This window comes from Salvelinus namaycush, chromosome 15, assembly GCF_016432855.1.
Source record: "Salvelinus namaycush isolate Seneca chromosome 15, SaNama_1.0, whole genome shotgun sequence".
Taxonomy (NCBI): domain Eukaryota; kingdom Metazoa; phylum Chordata; class Actinopteri; order Salmoniformes; family Salmonidae; genus Salvelinus; species Salvelinus namaycush.
The window spans coordinates 4,956,955-4,978,556 of NC_052321.1; the positions used below are offsets into that span (position 1 = coordinate 4,956,955).

Consider the following 21,602-nt stretch of genomic DNA (forward strand, 5'->3'; position numbering starts at 1 on the left):
TGAATATACTAACTACTGTGATATGTGGTTGTCCCACCTAGCTATCTGAATATACTAACTACTGTGATATGTGGTTGTCTCACCTAGCTATCTGAATATACTAACTACTGTGATATGTGGTTGTCCCACCTAGCTATCTGAATATACTAACTACTGTGATATGTGGTTGTCTCACCTAGCTATCTGAATATACTAACTACTGTGATATGTGGTTGTCCCACCTAGCTATCTGAATATACTAACTACTGTGATATGTGGTTGTCCCACCTAGCTATCTGAATATACTAACTACTGTGATATGTGGTTGTCTCACCTAGCGATCTGAAGATGTATATACTAACTACTGTGATATGTGGTTGTCCCACCTAGCTATCTGATGATTAATATACTAACTACTGTGGTATGTGGTTGTCTCACCTAGCTATCTGAAGATGAATATACTAACTACTGTGGTATGTGGTTGTCTCACCTAGCTATCTGAAGATGAATATACTAACTACTGTGGTATGTGGTTGTCTCACCTAGCTATCTGAAGATGAATATACTAACTACTGTGATATGTGGTTGTCTCACCTAGCTACCTGAATATGAATGACCTGTAAGTCGCTCTGGATAAGAGGGTCTGCTAAATGACTAACATGCTGTAATCAGGACTTTTTGGAGTATAAAAATGTTTAACCATTACAAATTATATTTTCCCTAATCCCTAAACCCAACCCTTAAGCATAAAATAGCACTTGAACAAATTCAGGACCTGACTTTTCAAAACAGTTCTTGTTTTCCTACCTTTTCAGGATATTAAGGTGAAATGTGAGGACATTGGGGTGCTGATAATATAGGAAAACTGGTGCGCACCCGGAAACAACACAAAGCCTCCCTTTCCAGTTCTCACCAGCAGAGGGGGCTCTTTGTTACCTTTTTTCTAAGAGTGTAGGGGCCGTAGGGGCCGTCGCTAACTGCTAACCCAGAGAACACATACTCTGCTGTGTTCCCATTCTCTACCCTTTACCCAGAAGTGTGCACTCATTCACTTCCCCTCATGCATTTAAAAACATTGGATTTGTGCAAGCATCCCTCCAGCTCTACCTCCCTCACCACTCCAATCCCTCTATCTTCCTCTCTCTCTCTCTCTACTATTCATCGGCAGACATAACTATACATTGATCATTTAATGTCCATACAAAGACAGACATTTTTATTTTTATTCACCAATAAGTCTTAGATGTTAAATAGGTCAATCTTTATCATTTTTTGGGGGGTAGGATGCTTCTTGAAGTTGTGACTTGGCACAAGTTCCTCAACATTGGTAACGTTGACACTAGATTGTAGAACAGAGAAGGATAAAGTTCTAGAATGTCTGGACTAAGGAACAGTTCTAGAACGCTTCTAGATCATTCCGGAGAGCCATAGTAGAAGGACGAGCCCTAAGTTACACACACACACACACACACACACACACACCACCGTGAGACCCTGGCCATGACCCCACTCTCCGAGAGTGGCTCAGGGAGAGTTGGGATATGCAAAAAACACACTTGTACATGTGTGAAATAGGACAAATATAAGCACCCACCAAATAATTATTATTATTACACACACACACGCAGGGTTCTAGATCATGCCGGCCAGCCAGGGTGGTAAGAACAATCCGATGGTTCCCAGGAGACACACGATGATGAACATCCACAGGAAGATACGATCTATCACCATGGCAACGTACTTCCAGTCCTCCTTCACCTGAACACACACACACACACAGGTTAACATTGTTAAAAGACCACAAAACACACAAATCCAGAGACAGATTCTACTCAGTTCTCTCCCCTCGCTCTCCATCTCCCCTAAATCGTGTTGTTGGTCAGTAGGGAGTTGTAGTTATCTGAATGATACAGTAGGGAGTGGTAATTCTCTCTGTGATACAGTTGGGAGTTGTAGTTCGCTCTGTGATACAGTAGGGAGTTGTAGTTCTGTGTGGTACAGTAGGGAGTGGGAGTGCTCTGTGTGGTACAGTAGGGAGTTGTAGTTCTATGTGTGGTACAGTAGGGAGTTGTAGTTCCCCGTGGTGCAAAAGGGAGTTGTAGTTCTCTGTGTGAAGCAGATTCTACATTTTTCTCTCTATGTATCCTAATTATTGTGTTGTTGGTCAGTAGGAAGCGATAGTTTTCTGTGTGGTACAGTAGAGAGTTGTAGTTCTCTGTGTGGTACAGTAGAGAGTTGTAGTTCTCTGTGTGGTAAAGTAGAGAGTTGTAGTTCTCTGTGTGGTAAAGTAGGGAAATTCTCTGTGTGGTCAGTCCCTCAGATCTTCTGGCACTGATCCTATAGTTGTTCTGAATGTCAGAACCAAAACTTTTGGTGAGTCGGCCTTCAGTCACTATGGTCCTAGCCTTGGGAGCAGGGAACAGTTGTAGAATGTCTGGAAGAGGGAACAGTTGTAGAATGTCTGGAGGGGGGAACAGTTGTAGAATGTCTGGAGGAGGGAACAGCTGTAGAATGTCTGGAGGAGGGAACAGTTGTAGAATGTCTGGAGGAGGGAACAGTTGTAGAATGTCTGGAGGAGGGAACAGTTGTAGAATGTCTGGAAGAGGGAACAGTTGTAGAATGTCTGGAGGAGGGAACAGCTGTAGAATGTCTGGAGGAGGGAACAGTTGTAGAATGTCTGGAGGAGGGAACGGTTGTAGAATGTCTGGAGGAGGGAACGGTTGTAGAATGTCTGGAGGAGGGAACGGTTGTAGAATGTCTGGAGGAGGGAACGGTTGTAGAATGTCTGGAGGAGGGAACGGTTGTAGAATGTCTGGAGGAGGGAACGGTTGTAGAATGTCTGGAGGAGGGAACGGTTGTAGAATGTCTGGAGGAGGGAACGGTCGTAGAATGTCTGGAGGAGGGAACGGTCGTAGAATGTCTGGAGGAGGGAACGGTCGTAGAATGTCTGGAGGAGGGAACGGTCGTAGAATGTCTGGAGGAGGGAACGGTCGTAGAATGTCTGGAGGAGGGAACGGTCGTAGAATGTCTGGAGGAGGGAACGGTCGTAGAATGTCTGGAGGAGAGGAGGGAACGGTCGTAGAATGTCTGGAGGAGGGAACGGTCGTAGAATGTCTGGAGGAGGGAACGGTCGTAGAATGTCTGGAGGAGGGAACGGTCGTAGAATGTCTGGAGGAGGGAACGGTCGTAGAATGTCTGGAGGAGGGAACGGTCGTAGAATGTCTGGAGGAGGGAACGGTCGTAGAATGTCTGGAGGAGGGAACGGTCGTAGAATGTCTGGAGGAGGGAACGGTCGTAGAATGTCTGGAGGAGGGAACGGTCGTAGAATGTCTGGAGGAGGGAACGGTCGTAGAATGTCTGGAGGAGGGAACGGTCGTAGAATGTCTGGAGGAGGGAACGGTCGTAGAATGTCTGGAGGAGGGAACGGTCGTAGAATGTCTGGAGGAGGGAACGGTCGTAGAATGTCTGGAGGAGGGAACGGTCGTAGAATGTCTGGAGGAGGGAACGGTCGTAGAATGTCTGGAGGAGGGAACGGTCGTAGAATGTCTGGAGGAGGGAACGGTCGTAGAATGTCTGGAGGAGGGAACGGTCGTAGAATGTCTGGAGGAGGGAACGGTCGTAGAATGTCTGGAGGAGGGAACGGTCGTAGAATGTCTGGAGGAGGGAACGGTCGTAGAATGTCTGGAGGAGGGAACGGTCGTAGAATGTCTGGAGGAGGGAACGGTCGTAGAATGTCTGGAGGAGGGAACGGTCGTAGAATGTCTGGAGGAGGGAACGGTCGTAGAATGTCTGGAGGAGGAACGGTCGTAGAATGTCTGGAGGAGGGAACGGTCGTAGAATGTCTGGAGGAGGGAACGGTCGTAGAATGTCTGGAGGAGGGAACGGTCGTAGAATGTCTGGAGGAGGGAAACGGTCGTAGAATGTCTGGAGGAGGGAACGGTCGTAGAATGTCTGGAGGAGGGAACGGTCGTAGAATGTCTGGAGGAGGGAACGGTCGTAGAATGTCTGGAGGAGGGACGGTCGTAGAATGTCTGGAGGAGGGAAACGGTCGTAGAATGTCTGGAGGAGGGAACGGTCGTAGAATGTCTGGAGGAGGGAACGGTCGTAGAATGTCTGGAGGAGGGAACGGTCGTAGAATGTCTGGAGGAGGGAACGGTCGTAGAATGTCTGGAGGAGGGAACGGGTCGTAGAATGTCTGGAGGAGGGAACGGTCGTAGAATGTCTGGAGGAGGGAACGGTCGTAGAATGTCTGGAGGAGGGAACGGTCGTAGAATGTCTGGAGGAGGGAACGGTCGTAGAATGTCTGGAGGAGGGAACGGTCGTAGAATGTCTGGAGGAGGGAACGGTCGTAGAATGTCTGGAGGAGGGAACGGTCGTAGAATGTCTGGAGGAGGGAACGGTCGTAGAATGTCTGGAGGAGGGAACGGTCGTAGAATGTCTGGAGGAGGGAACGGTCGTAGAATGTCTGGAGGAGGGAACGGTCCGTAGAATGTCTGGAGGAGGGAACGGCCGTAGAATGTCTGGAGGAGGGAACGGCCGTAGAATGTCTGGAGGAGGGAACGGCCGTAGAATGTCTGGAGGAGGGAACGGTCGTAGAATGTCTGGAGGAGGGAACAGCTGTAGAATGTCTGGAGGAGGGAACAGCTGTAGAATGTCTGGAGGAGGGAACAGTTGTAGAATGTCTATCTTTGACTGCATTAGTCTTGTGTCCACTTATTTTATTATTGTTTTACTATGTCAATTTGTTTTTATCTTTCTCACCTTGTATTATTTTATTTTTCAAGCTCTTTGAAATGAATCCTTTAATAAATGTGCTCTATAAATAAAGTTGGATTTAGTTTGATTACAGTAGGGAGTTGTAGTTCCCTGTGTGGTGCAGTAGGGGGCAGTAGTTCCCTGTGTGGTGCAGTAGTGGTCTCACAGAGAAGTCTTGGTCCTCGGCTCTGAGGTGTTCAGCGATGTACGTCACCCCCTCCAGGGCTTGTAACACTGCAGGAGACAGGGCTGGAGCTGGGGCGTGGGCCATACCAACATCAGGACCTGGGGGAGTGAAGTCCCAGTCTGGGGTCAGACTCAGATTGGGGGGCCGCTGGGTGGTGTGAGTCTTGGGGATGAGGGGGCTGTAGACGGGCAGGCGAGGAGAGGGAGGGGGAAATGAGAAGGATGGGGGAAGCCTCAACCTCCCCCCTAACCCCGCGTCCATCTCCGTATCCAAGTAACCATGGCGAATCACATCCTCGTCCTCGTTACCATGGAGATCAACATCGGACTCCCGCATGAGCCAGGTGTGAGCTGTGGAATGCGACGAAGCGCGGGAGGGGCCAGGTGTTCTGAAGGTTCCGAAGGGGTGGAGTTTGCCTACTAAGCCCCTCCTCCTGAGGTCAGGCGGGGGTCGTTTCATGCAGAGCCACCGGGGAATGGCAGACAGGAACAGTGTCCGAACCCAGCCAGGCATGGTGTGAGTAGCAGAGGAACGATGGTGGACGTTCAGGACAAACACCGTTATCACAATAGACAGAGTGACGAAGATCATGATGAAAAGGAGATATTCCCCGATGAGAGGAATCACCAGGGAGGTGGAAGGGATGATCTCAGTGATGAGCAGGAGGAAGACGGTGAGAGAGAGTAAGACAGAGATACACAGAGTGATCTTCTCTCCACAGTCAGAAGGCAGATAGAACACCAGGACGGTGAGACAGGAGATGAGGAGACAAGGGATAATGAGGTTGACGGTGTAGAATAGAGGCAGGCGTCTGATCATGAAATAGTAGGTTATATCAGGGTAGATCTCATGGCAACAGTCATACTTCTTAGTGTTGTAGGTTCCCACTGCGTTCACTATAGCCCATTCACCACTCTCCCAGTAGTCCTGGAGCAGAAACAGAGACACAGCAAGGGCTAGGTGTGTGTGCGTGTGTGTGTGTGTGTGTGTGTGTGTGTGTGTGTGTGTGTGTGTGTGTGTATAAATATGTGTGAATCTGTGTGTGTGTGTGTGTGTAAATCTGTGTGTGTGTGTGTGTGCGCGCAACACCTACCTTCAGATCGACAGTATCCCCTATAGGCTCTAGATCTATCTTAGCTCTGTCGTAGGTCCAGGAGCCAAACTTCATTTTACAATTCTGCTGATCGAAGGGGAAGAAGGTGACGTCTATAGAGCAGGAGGACTTATAGATGGCCGGGGGAACCCAGCGCACATGACCACTATGGAACAGATGAGCCTTGGTCATATGGGTCACTGAAAACTCACCATCCGCACTGGGGAGAGATACACAGAGAGAGGGAGAGAAAGAGAGCGAGAAGGAGGGAGGGAGGGAGAAAGAGAGCGAGAGGGGGGGGGGAGGGAGAAAGAGAGCAAGAGGGAGGGAGGGAGAACGGGAGGGAGGGAGGGAGGGAGAGAAAGAGAGCGAGAGGGCGGGAGGGAGGGAGAGAAAGAGAGCGGGAGGGAGGGAGAGAAAGAGAGCGGGAGGGAGGGAGAGGGGGAGGGAGAGAGAGAGCGGGAGGGAGGGAGGGAGGGAGAGAAAGAGAGCGAGAGGGGAGGAAGGGAGGGAGAGAGAGAGCGGGAGGGAGGGAGGGAGAGAAAGAGAGCGAGAGGGGAGGAAGGGAGGGAGGGAGGGAGAGAAAGAGAGCGAGAGGGTGGGAGGGAGGGAGAGAGCGGGAGGGAGAGAGAGGGAGGGAGGGAAAGAGAGAGAAAGAGAGAGAAAGAGAGGGAGGGAGGGAAAGAGAGCGAGAGGGAGGGAGGGAAAGAGAGCGAGAGGGAGGGAGAGAAAGAGAGCGGGAGGGAGGGAGGGAGGGAAGGAGAGAAAGAGAGCGAGAGGGTGGGAGGGAGGGAGAGAGAGAGCGGGAGTGAGGGAGGGAGAGGGAGGGAGGGAAAGAGAGAGAAAGAGAGAGAAAGAGAGGGAGGGAGGGAAAGAGAGCGAGAGGGAGGGAGGGAAAGAGAGCGAGAGGGAGGGAGAGAAAGAGAGCGGGAGGGAGGGAGGGAGGGAGGGAGGGAGGGAGGGAGGGAGGGAGGGAGGGAGGGAGGGAGAGAGAGAGAAAGAAAGAGAGAGAGAGAGAGAGAGAAAGCAGGGGAGAGAGACCGAGAGAGAAGAAGATAGAAAAAGGGGGAGGAAGACTCTTCAGACCAGGGAGTGATGTGCAGCACTACTACCCCTTCCTGTCTTATTCCAAAACAATAGAATCTAAAGACCAAAACAAGGGAAAGGCATGTTGCTTCATTATTCTAGAAATCAAACGTGAGTAAAGGAACCCTAAGCGATGCTCGTTTAAGGAGCGTTAGAATGATATGTGAATGTTGATGATGAATTCTGTGTGATGTGTTCCTCTGCCGGGGGGACGGGACACGACTGTCTGATGCAAGACAGCCTTGTCTTTACAACTGGTGGTGAGAAAGTCAGGTAGGGTGAACCATAGATTACCGTTTATAAAACCATAACTAGAGAACCACAGATTACCGTTTATAGAACCATAACTGGAGAACCACAGATTACTGTTTATAGAACCATAATTAGAGAACCACAGATTACCGTTTATAGAACCATAACTAGAGAACCACAGATTACCGTTTATAGAACCATAACTAGAGAACCACAGATTACCGTTTATAGAACCATAACTAGAGAACCACAGATTACCGTTTATAGAACCATAACTAGAGAACCACAAATTACCGTTTATAGAACCATAACTGGAGAACCACAGATTACTGTTTATAGAACCATAACTAGAGAACCACAGATTACCGTTTATAGAACCATAACTAGAGAACCACAAATTACCGTTTATAGAACCATAACTGGAGAACCACAGATTACTGTTTATAGAACCATAACTAGAGAACCACAGATTACCGTTTATAGAACCATAACTAGAGAACCACAGATTACCGTTTATAGAACCATAACTAGAGAACCACAAATTACCGTTTATAGAACCATAACTAGAGAAACACAGATTACTGTTTATAGAACCATAACTAGAGAACCACAGATTACCGTTTATAGAACCATAACTAGAGAACCACAGATTACCGTTTATAGAACCATAACTAGAGAACCACAGATTACCGTTTATAGAACCATACCTAGAGAACCACAGATTTCTGCTTTAAAGAACCACAACTATAGAACCACAGATTACCGTTTATAGAACCATAACTAGAGAACCACAGATTACAGTTTATAGAACCATAACTAGAGAACCACGTATTACCGTTTATAGAACCACAACCATAGAACCACAGATTATAGCTTTACAGAACCACACCTAGAGAACCACAGATTGCTGTTTATAGAACCACACCCATGGAACCACAGATTACAGCTTTACAGAACCACAACTATAGAACCACAGATGACTGCTTTATAGAACCACAACTATAAAATCACAGATTACTGTTTGTAGAACCACAATTATAGAATAAAACATGACTGTTTTATAGAACCACAACTATAGAACCACTGATTACTGCTTTACAGAAACAACTAGAGAACCACAAATTACTGTTTATTTAACCACAACTACAGAACCACAGATTACTGTTTTATAGAACCACAACTATAGAACAAAAGATGACTGTTTTATAGAAACACAACTACTATATAGAACTATGAATTTCAGTATGCTCCCTCTAGAACTACCTGATGATTACTGGCTGTCCACCTGGCAGTGCTGCTGCTCCAGTTTTAACTGTTCTGCCTGTGGAACCCTGACCTGTTCACTGGACGTGCTACCTTTCCTGCCGCTTTCCTCTCTCTCTCTCTCTCTCTCTCTCTCTCTCTCTTGACCCTGCTGTTCATCTATGGACTTTTGAACATCTTGAAGAACAATCTGGCCTTAATGGCCATGTACTCTTATAATCTCCACCCGGTAAAGCCAGAAGAGGACTGGTCACCCTACAGAGCCTGGTTCCTCTCTAGGTTTCTACCTAAATTCCTGCCTTTCTAGGGAGTATTTCCCAGCCACCATGCTTTGAAATCTGCATTGCTTGCTGTTTGGGGTTTTGGGCTGGGTTTCTGTACAAGCACTTTGTCACATCTGCTGATGTAAAAAGGGCTTTATGAATAAATACATTATAATGATTGATTGATACTGTTTATGGAACCACAACTATAGAACCACAGATTACTGCCATCTCCTACACAACTGTAGAACCACAGATTACTGCCATCTCCTACACAACTGTAGAACCACAGATTACTGCCATCTCCTACACAACTATAGAACCACAGATTACTGCCATCTCCTACACAACTATATAACCACAGATTACTGCCTCCTCCTACACAACTATAGAACCACAGATTACTGCCATCTCCTACACAACTGTAGAACCAAAGATTACTGCCTCCTCCTACACAACTGTAGAACCACAGATTACTGCCTCCTCCTACACAACTATAGAACCACAGATTACTGCCTCCTCCTACACAACTATAGAACCACAGATTACTGCCATCTCCTACACAACTATAGAACCACAGATTACTGCCTCCTCCTACACAACTATAGAACCACAGATTACTGCCTCCTCCTACACAACTATAGAACCACAGATTACTGCCTCCTCCTACACAACTATAGAACCACAGATTACTGCCTCCTCCTACACAACTATAGAACCACAGATTACTGCCTCCTCCTACACAACTATAGAACCACAGATTACTGCCATCTCCTACACAACTACAGAACCACAGATTACTGCCTCCTCCTACACAACTATAGAACCACAGATTACTGCCTCCTCCTACACAACTATAGAACCACAGATTACTGCCTCCTCCTACACAACTGTAGAACCACAGATTACTGCCTCCTCCTACACAACTATATAACCACAGATTACTGCCTCCTCCTACACAACTTTGGAACACAGATTACTGCCTCCTCCTACACAACTATAGAACCACAGATTACTGCCTCCTCCTACACAACTGTAGAACCACAGATTACTGCCTCCTCCTACACAACTATAGAACCACAGATTACTGCCTCCTCCTACACAACTGTAGAACCACAGATTACTGCCTCCTCCTACACAACTATAGAACCACAGATTACTGCCTCCTCCTACACAACTATAGAACCACAGATTACTGCCATCTCCTACACAACTATATAACCACAGATTACTGCCTCCTCCTACACAACTATAGAACCACAGATTACTGCCTCCTCCTACACAACTATAGAACCACAGATTACTGCCATCTCCTACACAACTATAGAACCACAGATTACTGCCTCCTCCTACACAACTATAGAACCACAGATTACTGCCTCCTCCTACACAACTATAGAACCACAGATTACTGCCATCTCCTACACAACTATAGAACCACAGATTACTGCCTCCTCCTACACAACTGTAGAACCACAGATTACTGCCATCTCCTACACAACTATAGAAACACAGATTACTGCCATCTCCTACACAACTATAGAACCACAGATTAATGCCATCTCCTACACAACTGTAGAACCACAGATTACTGCCATCTCCTACACAACTGTAGAACCACAGATTACTGCCTCCTCCTACACAACTATAGAACCACAGATTACTGCCTCCTCCTACACAACTAATTGATCATTGTGTGTGTGTGTGTGCGTGCGTGCGTGCGTGCGTGCGTGCGTGCGTGCGTGCGTGCGTGCGTGCGTGCGTGCGTGCGTGCGTGCGTGTGACTGACTTGTTATAGAGGACGATGTCAGGTACCCAGATCAGTTCAGAAGGTACTCTAATGGACGTTACGTTGTCGTAGTCAGATGGACGCCACCGCAGTTTATAGTCACTCCACTCCTACACACACACACACACACACACACACACACACACACACACACACACACACACACACACACACACACACACACACACACACACACACACACACACACACACACACACACACGATACGATTAAAGTCACTCCACTCCTGGAGGGGTTAACCACAGGACAAACAAGAATACTTAAACGTTTCCATCGTCTCAGGAGTTTCCTCCATGTTGTTCTGAATGTCCTAGGCTGCGTTTACACAGGCAGACGAATTCTAATAGTTTTTCACTAATTGCATCTTTTGACTTGACCAATCAGATTAGTTCTTGCCAATAATTGGCTGCCTGTGTAAATGCAGCCATAGACATCGAGGAAAGTAGAGACAATATTACTATTCTTTCCTGTTTCAGCCGCTAATAAAATAGAACAGTGTTCTAACCTGTTTCAGCCACTAATATAATAGAACAGTGTTCTAACCTGTTTCAGCCACTAATATAATAGAACAGTGTTCTAACCTGTTTCAGCCGCTAATAGAATAGAACAGTGCTCTAACCTGTTTCAGCCACTAATATAACAGAACAGTGGTCTAACCTGTTTCAGCCACTAATAGAATAGAACAGTGTTCTAACCTGTTTCAGCCACTAATATAATAGAACAGTGTTCTAACCTGTTTCAGCCACTAATATAATAGAACAGTGTTCTAACCTGTTTCAGCCACTAATAGAATAGAACAGTGTTCTAACCTGTTTCAGCCGCTAATAGAATAGAACAGTGTTCTAACCTGTTTCAGCCACTAATAGAATAGAACGGTGTTCTAACCTGTTTCAGCCACTACTATAATAGAACAGTGTTCTAACCTGTTTCAGCCACTAATAGAATAGAACGGTGTTCTAACCTGTTTCAGCCACTACTATAATAGAACAGTGTTCTAACCTGTTTCAGCCACTAATAAAATAGAACCGTGTTCTAACCTGTTTCAGCCACTAATAGAACAGTGTTCTAACCTGAATCAGCCACTAATAAAATAGAACCGTGTTCTAACCTGTTTCAGCCACTAATAGAATAGAACAGTGTTCTAACCTGTTTCAGCCACTAATATAATAGAACGGTGTTCTAACCTGTTTCAGCCACTAATATAATAGAACGGTGTTCTAACCTGTTTCAGCCACTAATATAATAGAACACTGTTCTAACCTGTTTCAGCCACTAATATAATAGAACAGTGTTCTAACCTGTTTCAGACACTAATAAAATAGAACGGTGTTCTAACCTGTTTCAGACACTAATAGAATAGAACAGTGTTCTAACCTGTTTCAGCCGCTAATATAATAGAACAGTGTTCTAACCTGTTTCAGACACTAATAGAATAGAACAGTGTTCTAACCTGTTTCAGCCACTAATAGAACGGTGTTCTAACCTGTTTCAGCCACTAATATAATAGAACGGTGTTCTAACCTGTTTCAGCCACTAATATAATAGAACACTGTTCTAACCTGTTTCAGCCACTAATATAATAGAACAGTGTTCTAACCTGTTTCAGACACTAATAGAATAGAACAGTGTTCTAACCTGTTTCAGCCGCTAATATAATAGAACAGTGTTCTAACCTGTTTCAGACACTAATAGAATAGAACAGTGTTCTAACCTGTTTCAGCCGCTAATAGAACAGAACAGTGTTCTAACCTGTTTCAGCCACTAATAGAATAGAACGGTGTTCTAACCTGTTTCAGCCACTACTATAATAGAACGGTGTTCTAACCTGTTTCAGCCACTAATAGAATAGAACGGTGTTCTAACCTGTTTCAGCCACTACTATAATAGAACCGTGTTCTAACCTGTTTCAGCCACTAATAAAATAGAACCGTGTTCTAACCTGTTTCAGCCACTAATATAATAGAACAGTGTTCTAACCTGAATCAGCCACTAATATAATAGAACCGTGTTCTAACCTGAATCAGCCACTAATAAAATAGAACCGTGTTCTAACCTGTTTCAGCCACTAATAGAAAAGAACAGTGTTCTAACCTGTTTCAGCCACTAATATAATAGAACGGTGTTCTAACCTGTTTCAGCCACTAATAGAATAGAACAATGTTCTAACCTGTTTCAGCCACTAATATAATAGAACAGTGTTCTACCCTGTTTCAGCCACTAATAAAATAGAACGGTGTTCTAACCTGTTTCAGCCACTAATATAATAGAACGGTGTTCTAACCTGTTTCAGCCACTAATATAATACTGTTCTAACCTTTTCAGCCACTAATATAATAGAACAGTGTTCTAACCTGTTTCAGACACTAATAGAATAGAACAGTGTTCTAACCTGTTTCAGCCACTAATAGAATAGAACGGTGTTCTAACCTGTTTCAGCCGCTAATATAATAGAACAGTGTTCTAACCTGTTTCAGCAGCTAATGTAATAGAACGGTGTTCTAACCTGTTTCAGCCACTAATATAATAGAACGGTGTTCTAACCTGTTTCAGACACTAATAGAATAGAACAGTGTTCTTACCTGTTTCAGCCACTAATATAATAGAACAGTGTTCTAACCTGTTTCAGCCACTAATAGAATAGAACAGTGTTCTAACCTGTTTCAGACACTAATAGAATAGAACAGTGTTCTAACCTGTTTCAGCCACTAATATAATAGAACAGTGTTCTAACCTGTTTCAGCCACTAATATAATAGAACAGTGTTCTAACCTGTTTCAGCCACTAATAGAATAGAACAGTGTTCTAACCTGTTTCAGCCACTAATAGAATAGAACAGTGTTCTAACCTGTTTCAGCCACTAATATAATAGAACAGTGTTCTAACCTGTTTCAGCCACTAATATAATAGAACAGTGTTCTAACCTGTTTCAGCCACTAATAGAATAGAACCGTGTTCTAACCTGTTTCAGCCACTAATATAATAGAACAGTGTTCTAACCTGTTTCAGCCACTAATATAATAGAACAGTGTTCTAACCTGTTTCAGCCACTAATATAATAGAACAGTGTTCTAACCTGTTTCAGCCACTAATATAATAGAACAGTGTTCTAACCTGTTTCAGCCACTAATATAATAGAACAGTGTTCTAACCTGTTTCAGCCACTAATATAATAGAACAGTGTTCTAACCTGTTTCAGCCACTAATATAATAGAACAGTGTTCTAACCGGTTTCAGCCACTAATATAATAGAACGGTGTTCTAACCTGTTTCAGCCACTAATATAATAGAACGGTGTTCTAACCTGTTTCAGCCACTAATATAATAGAACAGTGTTCTAACCTGTTTCAGCCACTAATATAATAGAACGGTGTTCTAACCTGTTTCAGCCACTAATAGAATAGAACAGTGTTCTAACCTGTTTCAGCCACTAATATAATAGAACACTGTTCTAACCTGTTTCAGCCACTAATAGAATAGAACAATGTTCTAACCTGTTTCAGCCATACGTTGGTGGTCATCATCTGGTTCTTCTCATCCTGAGGGTGAAGGATACAGATTTGATTGATTGAGTGATAGATTATGTGTAGAAAAGATGAACGTGCAAGTTGTCTTACCACGTCTATGAGTTGTGCGATGGACAGACCGAACTTGACGATGACAACGTCGCTGATGTTTCGTACAGGGCGGGACCACTTGTTATAGCCAACGAACAGCCTGTTGAACAACCTGTCCTCTGCATGGGCATGAGTCCAGTCATGACTTAACACTGAGGAAGAACCCCCCACCCACCCACCCACACACACACACACACACACACAAACACACACTAGCTATAATCAGTCACAAATTAATGGGAAAGATATGAACCAGTCTAAAATGACAATTGAATCTTAAAGGGCCAATCAGCAGTTGAAACAGAAACCAAGGGTTTCCCAGCCACTATTTTGGTAAAAAGCTGAGGGACGAGGGGCTGGAGAAATGTAACCACTCTCAAATTCATAGACAGAACTACGAGAGAGAGAGAGAGGTGGGGGGATAGAGAGAGAGAGGTGGAGGGATAGAGAGAGAGAGGTGGAGGGATGGAGAGAGAGAGGTGGAGGGATGGAGAGAGAGAGGTGGAGGGATGGAGAGAGAGAGGTGGAGGGATGGAGAGAGAGAGGTGGAGGGATAGAGAGAGAGAGGTGGAGGGATAGAGAGAGAGAGGTGGGGGATAGAGAGAGAGAGGTGGGGGATAGAGAGAGTGAGAGGTGGGGGGATAGAGAGAGAGAGAGAGAGGTGGGGGGGTAGAGAGAGAGAGGTGGGGGGATAGAGAGAGAGAGAGAGGTGGAGGGGTAGAGAGAGAGGTGGAGGGGTAGAGAGAGAGGTGGGGGATAGAGAGAGAGAGAGAGGTGGGGGGGTAGAGAGAGTGAGAGGTGGGGGATAGAGAGAGAGAGGTGGGGGGATAGAGAGAGAGAGGTGGGGGGATAGAGAGAGAGAGGTGGGTGGGGGATAGAGAGAGAGAGGAGGTGGGGGGGATAGAGAGAGTGAGAGGTGGGGGGATAGAGAGAGAGAGGTGGGGGGATAGAGAAAGTGAGAGGTGGGGGGATAGAGAGAGAGAGGTGGGGGGATAGAGAGAGAGAGGTGGGGGATAGAGAGAGAGAGGTGGGGGGATAGAGAGAGAGAGGTGGGGGGATAGAGAGAGAGAGAGGTGGGGGATAGAGAGAGTGAAGGTGGGGGGATAGAGAGAGAGAGGTGGGGGGATAGAGAGAGAGAGGTGGGGGGATAGAGAGAGAGAGGTGGGGGATAGAGAGAGTGAAGGTGGGGGGATAGAGAGAGAGAGGTGGGGGATAGAGAGAGAGAGGTGGGGGGATAGAGAGAGAGAGGTGGGGGATAGAGAGAGTGAAGGTGGGGGGATAGAGAGAGAGAGGTGGGGGATAGAGAGAGAGAGGTGGGGGATAGAGAGAGTGAAGGTGGGGGGATAGAGAGAGAGAGGTGGGGGATAGAGAGAGAGAGGTGGGGGGATAGAGAGAGAGAGGTGGGGGGATAGAGAGAGAGAGGTAGGGGGATAGAGAGAGAGAGGTGGGGGATAGAGAGAGTGAAGGTGGGGGGATAGAGAGAGAGAGGTGGGGGATAGAGAGAGAGAGGTGGGGGATAGAGAGAGTGAAGGTGGGGGGATAGAGAGAGAGAGGTGGGGGATAGAGAGAGAGAGGTGGGGGATAGAGAGAGAGAGGTGGGGGATAGAGAGAGTGAAGGTGGGGGGATAGAGAGAGAGAGGTGGGGGATAGAGAGAGAGAGGTGGGGGATAGAGAGAGTGAAGGTGGGGGGATAGAGAGAGAGAGGTGGGGGATAGAGAGAGATGGGGGATAGAGAGAGGTGGGGATGGAGAGGTGGGGATAGAGAGAGGTGGGGGATAGAGAGAGAGAGAGAGAGGTGGGGGGTAGAGAGAGAGAGGTGGGGGATAGAGAGAGAGAGGTGGGGGATAGAGAGAGAGAGAGAGGTGGGGGGATAGAGAGAGATGGAGAGAGAGAGGAGGTGGGGGATAGAGAGAGATGGAGAGAGAGATGAGGTGGGGGATAGAGAGAGAGGAGGTGGGGGGATAGTGAGAGATGGAGAGAGAGGAGGTGGGGGGATAGAGAGAGATGGAGAAAGAGGAGGTGGGGGATAGAGAGAGATGGAGAGAGAGAGAGGTGGGGGGATAGAGAGAGATGGAGAGAGAGAGGAGGTGGGGGATAGAGAGAGAGGAGGTGGGGGGATAGAGAGAGATGGAGAGAGAGATGAGGTGGGGGATAGAGAGAGATGGAGAGAGAGATGAGGTGGGGGATAGAGAGAGATGGAGAGAGAGATGAGGTGGGGGATAGAGAGAGAGGAGGTGGGGGGATAGTGAGAGATGGAGAGAGAGGAGGTGGGGGATAGAGAGAGATGGAGAGAGAGAGGAGGTGGGGGATAGAGAGAGATGGAGAGAGAGAGGAGGTGGGGGATAGAGAGAGAGGAGGTGGGGGGATAGAGAGAGATGGAGAGAGAGAGAGGTGGGGGATAGAGAGAGAGGAGGTGGGGGATAGAGAGAGAGGAGGTGGGGGGATAGAGAGAGATGGAGAGAGAGAGGAGGTGGGGGATAGAGAGAGAGGAGGTGGGGGGATAGAGAGAGATGGAGAGAGAGAGGAGGTGGGGGGATAGAGAGAGATGGAGAGAGAGAGGAGGTGGGGGATAGAGAGAGATGGAGAGAGAGAGGAGGTGGGGGATAGAGAGAGAGAGGAGGTGGGGGGATAGAGAGAGATGGAGAGAGAGGAGGTGGGGGGATAGAGAGAGATGGAGAGAGAGAGGAGGTGGGGGATAGAGAGAGAGGAGGTGGGGGGATAGAGAGAGATGGAGAGAGAGGGGGGGGGGGGATAGTGAGAGACAGAGAGAGAGAGAGAGAGAGAGAGAGAGAGAGAAAGAGAGAGGTGGGGGAATAGAGAAAGACAGAGAGAGAGAGAGGTAGGGGAATAGAGAGAGAAAGAGAGAGGTGGTGGGGGGATAGCGAGAGAGAGGTGGGGGATAGAGAGAGATGGAGAGAGAGAGAGGTGGGGGATAGAGAGAGAGAGGAGGTGGGGGGGATAGAGAGAGAGGAGGTGGGGGGATAGAGAGAGATGGAGAGAGAGGAGGTGGGGGGATAGAGAGAGATGGAGAGAGAGAGGAGGTGGGGGATAGAGAGAGAGGAGGTGGGGGGATAGAGAGAGATGGAGAGAGAGAGAGGTGGGGGATAGAGAGAGAGAGGAGGTGGGGGGGATAGAGAGAGAGGAGGTGGGGGGATAGAGAGAGAGGAGGTGGGGGGATAGAGAGAGAGAGGTGGGGGATAGAGAGAGACGGAGAGAGAGAGGTGGGGGGATAGAGAGAGAGGAGGTGGGGGATAGAGAGAGAGGAGGTGGGGGGATGGAGAGAGAGGAGGTGGGGGATAGAGAGAGAGGAGGTGGGGGGATGGAGAGAGATGGAGAGAGAGAGAAGTGGGGGATAGAGAGAGAGAGTTTGGGGATAGAGAGAGAGAGAGAGGGGGGGGATAGAGAGAGAGAGGAGGTGGGGGGATAGAGCGAGAGGGGGTGGGGGATAGCGAGAGAGAGGTGGGGGATAGAGAGAGACGGAGAGAGAGAGGTGGGGGGATAGCGAGAGAGGAGGTGGGGGGATAGAGAGAGAGGAGGTGGGGGGATGGAGAGAGACGGAGAGAGAGAGAGGTGGGGGATAGAGAGAGATGGATAGAGAGAGAGATGTGGGGGATAGAGAGACGGAGAGAGAGAGAGGTGGGGGATAGAGAGAGACGGATAGAGAGAGAGAGGTGGGGGATAGAGAGAGTGGAGGTGGGGGGATAGCGAGAGAGACAGAGAGAGAGAGAGAAAGAGAGAGGTGGGGGAATAGAGAGAGACAGAGACAGAGGTGGGGGGATAGAGAGAGAGAGGAGATGGGGGGGATAGAGAGAGAGGAGAGGGGGGATAGAGAGAGAGGAGAGAGAGAGAGGTGGTGGGGGGATAGCGAGAGAGAGGTGGGGGGATAGAGAGAGAGAGAGAGGTGGGGGGGATAGAGAGAGAGGAGAGGGGGATAGAGAGAGAGGAGGTGGAGGGATAGAGAGAGAGAGAGGTGGGGGATAGAGAGAGAGAGGAGGTGGGGGGGATAGAGAGAGAGGAGAGGGGGGATAGCGAGAGAGGAGAGGGGGGATAGAGAGAGAGGAGGTGGAGGGATAGAGAGAGAGAGAGAGGTGGGGGATAGAGAGAGAGAGGAGGTGGGGGGGATAGAGAGAGAGGAGAGGGGGGATAGCGAGAGAGAGGTGGGGGGATAGAGAGAGATGGAGAGAGAGAGAGGTGGGGGATAGAGAGAGAGAGGAGATGGGGGGATAGAGAGAGAGGAGGTGGAGGGATAGAGAGAGAGAGTTGGCGGGGGGATAGAGAGAGATGGAGAGAAAGAGAGAGGTGGTGGGGGAATAGAGAGAGATGAGGTGGGGGATAGAGAGATATGGAGAGAGAGGAGGTGGGGGGTAGAGAGAGAGGAGAGAGAGAGAGAGGTGGTGGGATAGTGAGAGAGAGGTGGGGGGATATAGAGAGAGAGAGAGAGAGAGAGGGGAGGTGGGGGAATAGAGAGAGAGAGAGAGAGGTGGGGGAATAGAGAGAGACGGAGAGAAAGAGAGGTGGGGGGATAGAGAGAGAGAGGTGGGGGGATAGAGAGAGAAAGAGAGAGAGAGGGAGGGGAGGTGGGGGAATAGAGAGAGAGAGAGAGGGAGGGGAGGTGGGGGAATAGAGAGAGAGAGAGAGAGAGGTGGAGGGATAGAGAGAGACGGAGAGAAAGAGAGGTGGGGGGATAGAGAGAGTGGAGGTGGGGGGATAGAGAGAGAGAGAGAGGTGGGGGAATAGAGAGAGACAGAGAGAAAGAGAGGTGGGGGGATAGAGAGAGGGGAGGTGGGGGGATAGAGAGAGAGAGAGAGGTGGGGGAATAGAGAGAGACAGAGAGAAAGAGAGGTGGGGGGATAGAGAGAGAGAGGTGGGGGGATAGAGAGAGAGAGAGGGAGGGGAGGGGAGGTGGGGGAATAGAGAGAGAGAGAGAGAGAGAGAGAGAGAGAGAGAGAGAGAGAGAGAGAGAGAGAGAGAGAGAGAGAGAGAGAGAGAGAGAGAGAGAGAGAGAGAGAAAGAGAGGTGGGGGGATAGAGAGAGAGAGGTGGGGGATAGAGAGAGAGAGAGAGAGAGAGGGAGGGGAGGGGAGGTGGGTGAATAGAGAGAGAGAGAGAGAGAGGTGGGGGAATAGAGAGAGACAGAGAGAAAGAGAGGTGGGGGGATAGAGAGAGAGAGGTGGGGGGATAGAGAGAGAGAGAGAGAGAGAGAGAGAGAGAGGGAGGGGAGGGGAGGTGGGGGAAGAGAGAGAGAAAGAGAGAGAGAGAGAGAGAGAGAGAGAGAGAGAGAGAGAGAGAGAGAGAGAGAGAGAGAGAGAGAGAGAGAGAGACGGAGAGAAAGAGAGGTGGGGGGATAGAGAGAGAGAGGTGGGGGATAGAGAGAGAGAGAGAGAGAGAGGGAGGGAGGGGAGGGGGGGGGGGGGAATAGAGAGAGAGAGAGAGAGAGGTGGGGGAATAGAGAGAGACAGAGAGAAAGAGAGGTGGGGGGATAGAGAGAGAGAGAGAGAGAGAGAGAGAGAGAGAGAGAGAGAGAGAGAGAGAGAGAGAGAGAGAGAGAGAGGAGGTGGGGGAATAGAGAGAGACGGAGAGAAAGAGAGAGAGAGAGAGAGAGGAGGTGGGGGAATAGAGAGAGAGAGAGAGAGAGAGGTGGAGGGATAGAGAGAGACTGAGCGAGAGAGAGGTGGGGGGTTAGCGAGAGAGAGGTGGGGGGATAGAGAGAGAGAGAGAGAGGTGGGGGATAGAGAGAGTGGAGGTGGGGGGATAGAGAGAGAGAGAGAGAGGGAGGGGAGGGGAGGGGGGGTGGGGGAATAGAGAGAGAGAGAGAGGTGGAGGGATAGAGAGGGAGAGAAAGAGAGGTGGAGGGATAGAGAGAGAGAGAGAGAGAGAGAGAGAGAGAGAGAGAGAGAGAGAGAGAGAGAGAGAGAGAGAGAGAGAGAGAGAGAGAGAGAGAGAGAGAGAGAGAGAGAGAGAGAGAGAGAGAGAGAGAGAGAGAGAGAGAGAGAGAGAGAGAGAGAGAGAGAGAGGAGGTGGGGGAATAGAGAGAGAGAGAGAGAGAGAGAGGTGGAGGGATAGAGAGAGACTGAGCGAGAGAGAGGGGGGGGGGGAGCGAGAGAGAGGTGGGGGGATAGAGAGAGAGAGAGAGAGGTGGGGGGATAGAGAGAGAGAGAGAAGAGGTGGAGGGATAGAGAGAGAGAGGAGGTGGGGGTAGAGAGAGATGGAGAGAGAGAGAGAGTGAGGAGCTGGGGGATAGAGAGAGATGGAGAGAGAGAGAGAGAGGAGGTGGGGGTAGAGAGAGATGGAGAGAGACGGAGAGTGAGGAGCTGGGGGATAGAGAGAGAGAGGAGGTGGGGGATAGAGAGAGATGGAGAGAGACGGAGAGTGAGGAGCTGGGGGATAGAGAGGGATGGAGAGAGAGTGAGGAGCTGGGGGATAGAGAGAGATGGAGAGAGAGAGAGAGTGAGGAGCTGGGGGATAGAGAGAGAGAGAGAGGTGTAGGGATAGAGAGAGAGTGAGGAGCTGGGGGTAGAGAGAGATGGAGAGAGAGAGAGAGTGAGGAGCTGGGGGATAGAGAGAGATGGAGAGAGAGAGAGAGTGAGGAGCCGGGGGATAGAGAGGTAGATTTGAGTGTAAAGTGTTCTGCTGGGCCACTCCTCTATAGAAGGTCCTCAGGCCTTATTAGTTATGATTGCCTTGGACCATTAATTCAATGTACATCACGTCAGTCGGCTAACTGGGAGATACATTGTCTCACATAATCAGTAACAGCTTTGAGTAACTAAACCTGCCACCTACAGAAAAAAAGGCTAGACAATACTCAAAACGGACTATCCTTGAAAATAAAATACTTTGATGAGCTTTGACTGTCAATGGATATTGGATAAATCTGAAAAATTCATAATTCAGTTTAACAACATGTAGGCTATGATGCTATACTGTTTGGTTGTGCGTAACGTTTCTTTTTTTTGTTGGCGAATATAAAGCCTCACTTCCTCACTTTTATTTTCCCAGGTAGGTAAGCCTATATATAGGTTGGCAACGCCAGTGGGCACAGACACCGAACAAGCGAGGCGCATGAGGCTCCAGAGACACTGTATAACTTACCCGGGTTGATGAGGATTAAACCGTAAACCACTGCGGTGCGCGTGAATAAGAGGTATCCGCTGTTTCCTTCCATAATTCCTTTTTTTTCCTTTTACATATAAACGTTCCAAGTGAACGGAAAAGTCGCGTCAAAAAGTGCTTATTCCCTTGTCCCTTCGTGATCTCTAGTCCAGCCAACCACTTTCTAAATCCTGAGAGACTGAGAGATGG

The 21,602-nt window shown here is 48.3% G+C and overlaps 2 protein-coding genes across 2 annotated transcripts in view; both read right to left on the reverse strand.

Moving 5' to 3' along the window:
* Positions 1 to 21,602, reverse strand: part of LOC120059732 (E3 ubiquitin-protein ligase TRIM9-like) — a 1,105,060-nt gene that overhangs the window by 957,478 nt on the left and 125,980 nt on the right. The gene's annotated exons all lie outside the window — the stretch shown is intronic.
* Positions 1,612 to 21,050, reverse strand: LOC120060133 (neuronal acetylcholine receptor subunit alpha-2-like). The gene is made up of 8 exons (XM_039009236.1): positions 21,023 to 21,050; positions 14,302 to 14,453; positions 14,179 to 14,223; positions 10,668 to 10,777; positions 6,015 to 6,234; positions 5,230 to 5,848; positions 4,901 to 4,959; positions 1,612 to 1,737 (listed from the first exon to the last, which is right to left on the reverse strand). Coding segments are annotated over exons 1-8 (1,332 nt in total). The 5' UTR covers positions 21,024 to 21,050.

Coding starts and splice junctions, on each gene's coding strand:
- LOC120060133 (XM_039009236.1), bottom strand. Junction 10,778..14,178: donor CCAACGTATGGCTGAAACAG/GTTAGAACATTG, acceptor GTGTGTGTGTAG/GAGTGGAGTGACTATAAACT. Junction 5,849..6,014: donor GGGATACTGTCGATCTGAAG/GTAGGTGTTGCG, acceptor TTTCTGCTCCAG/GACTACTGGGAGAGTGGTGA.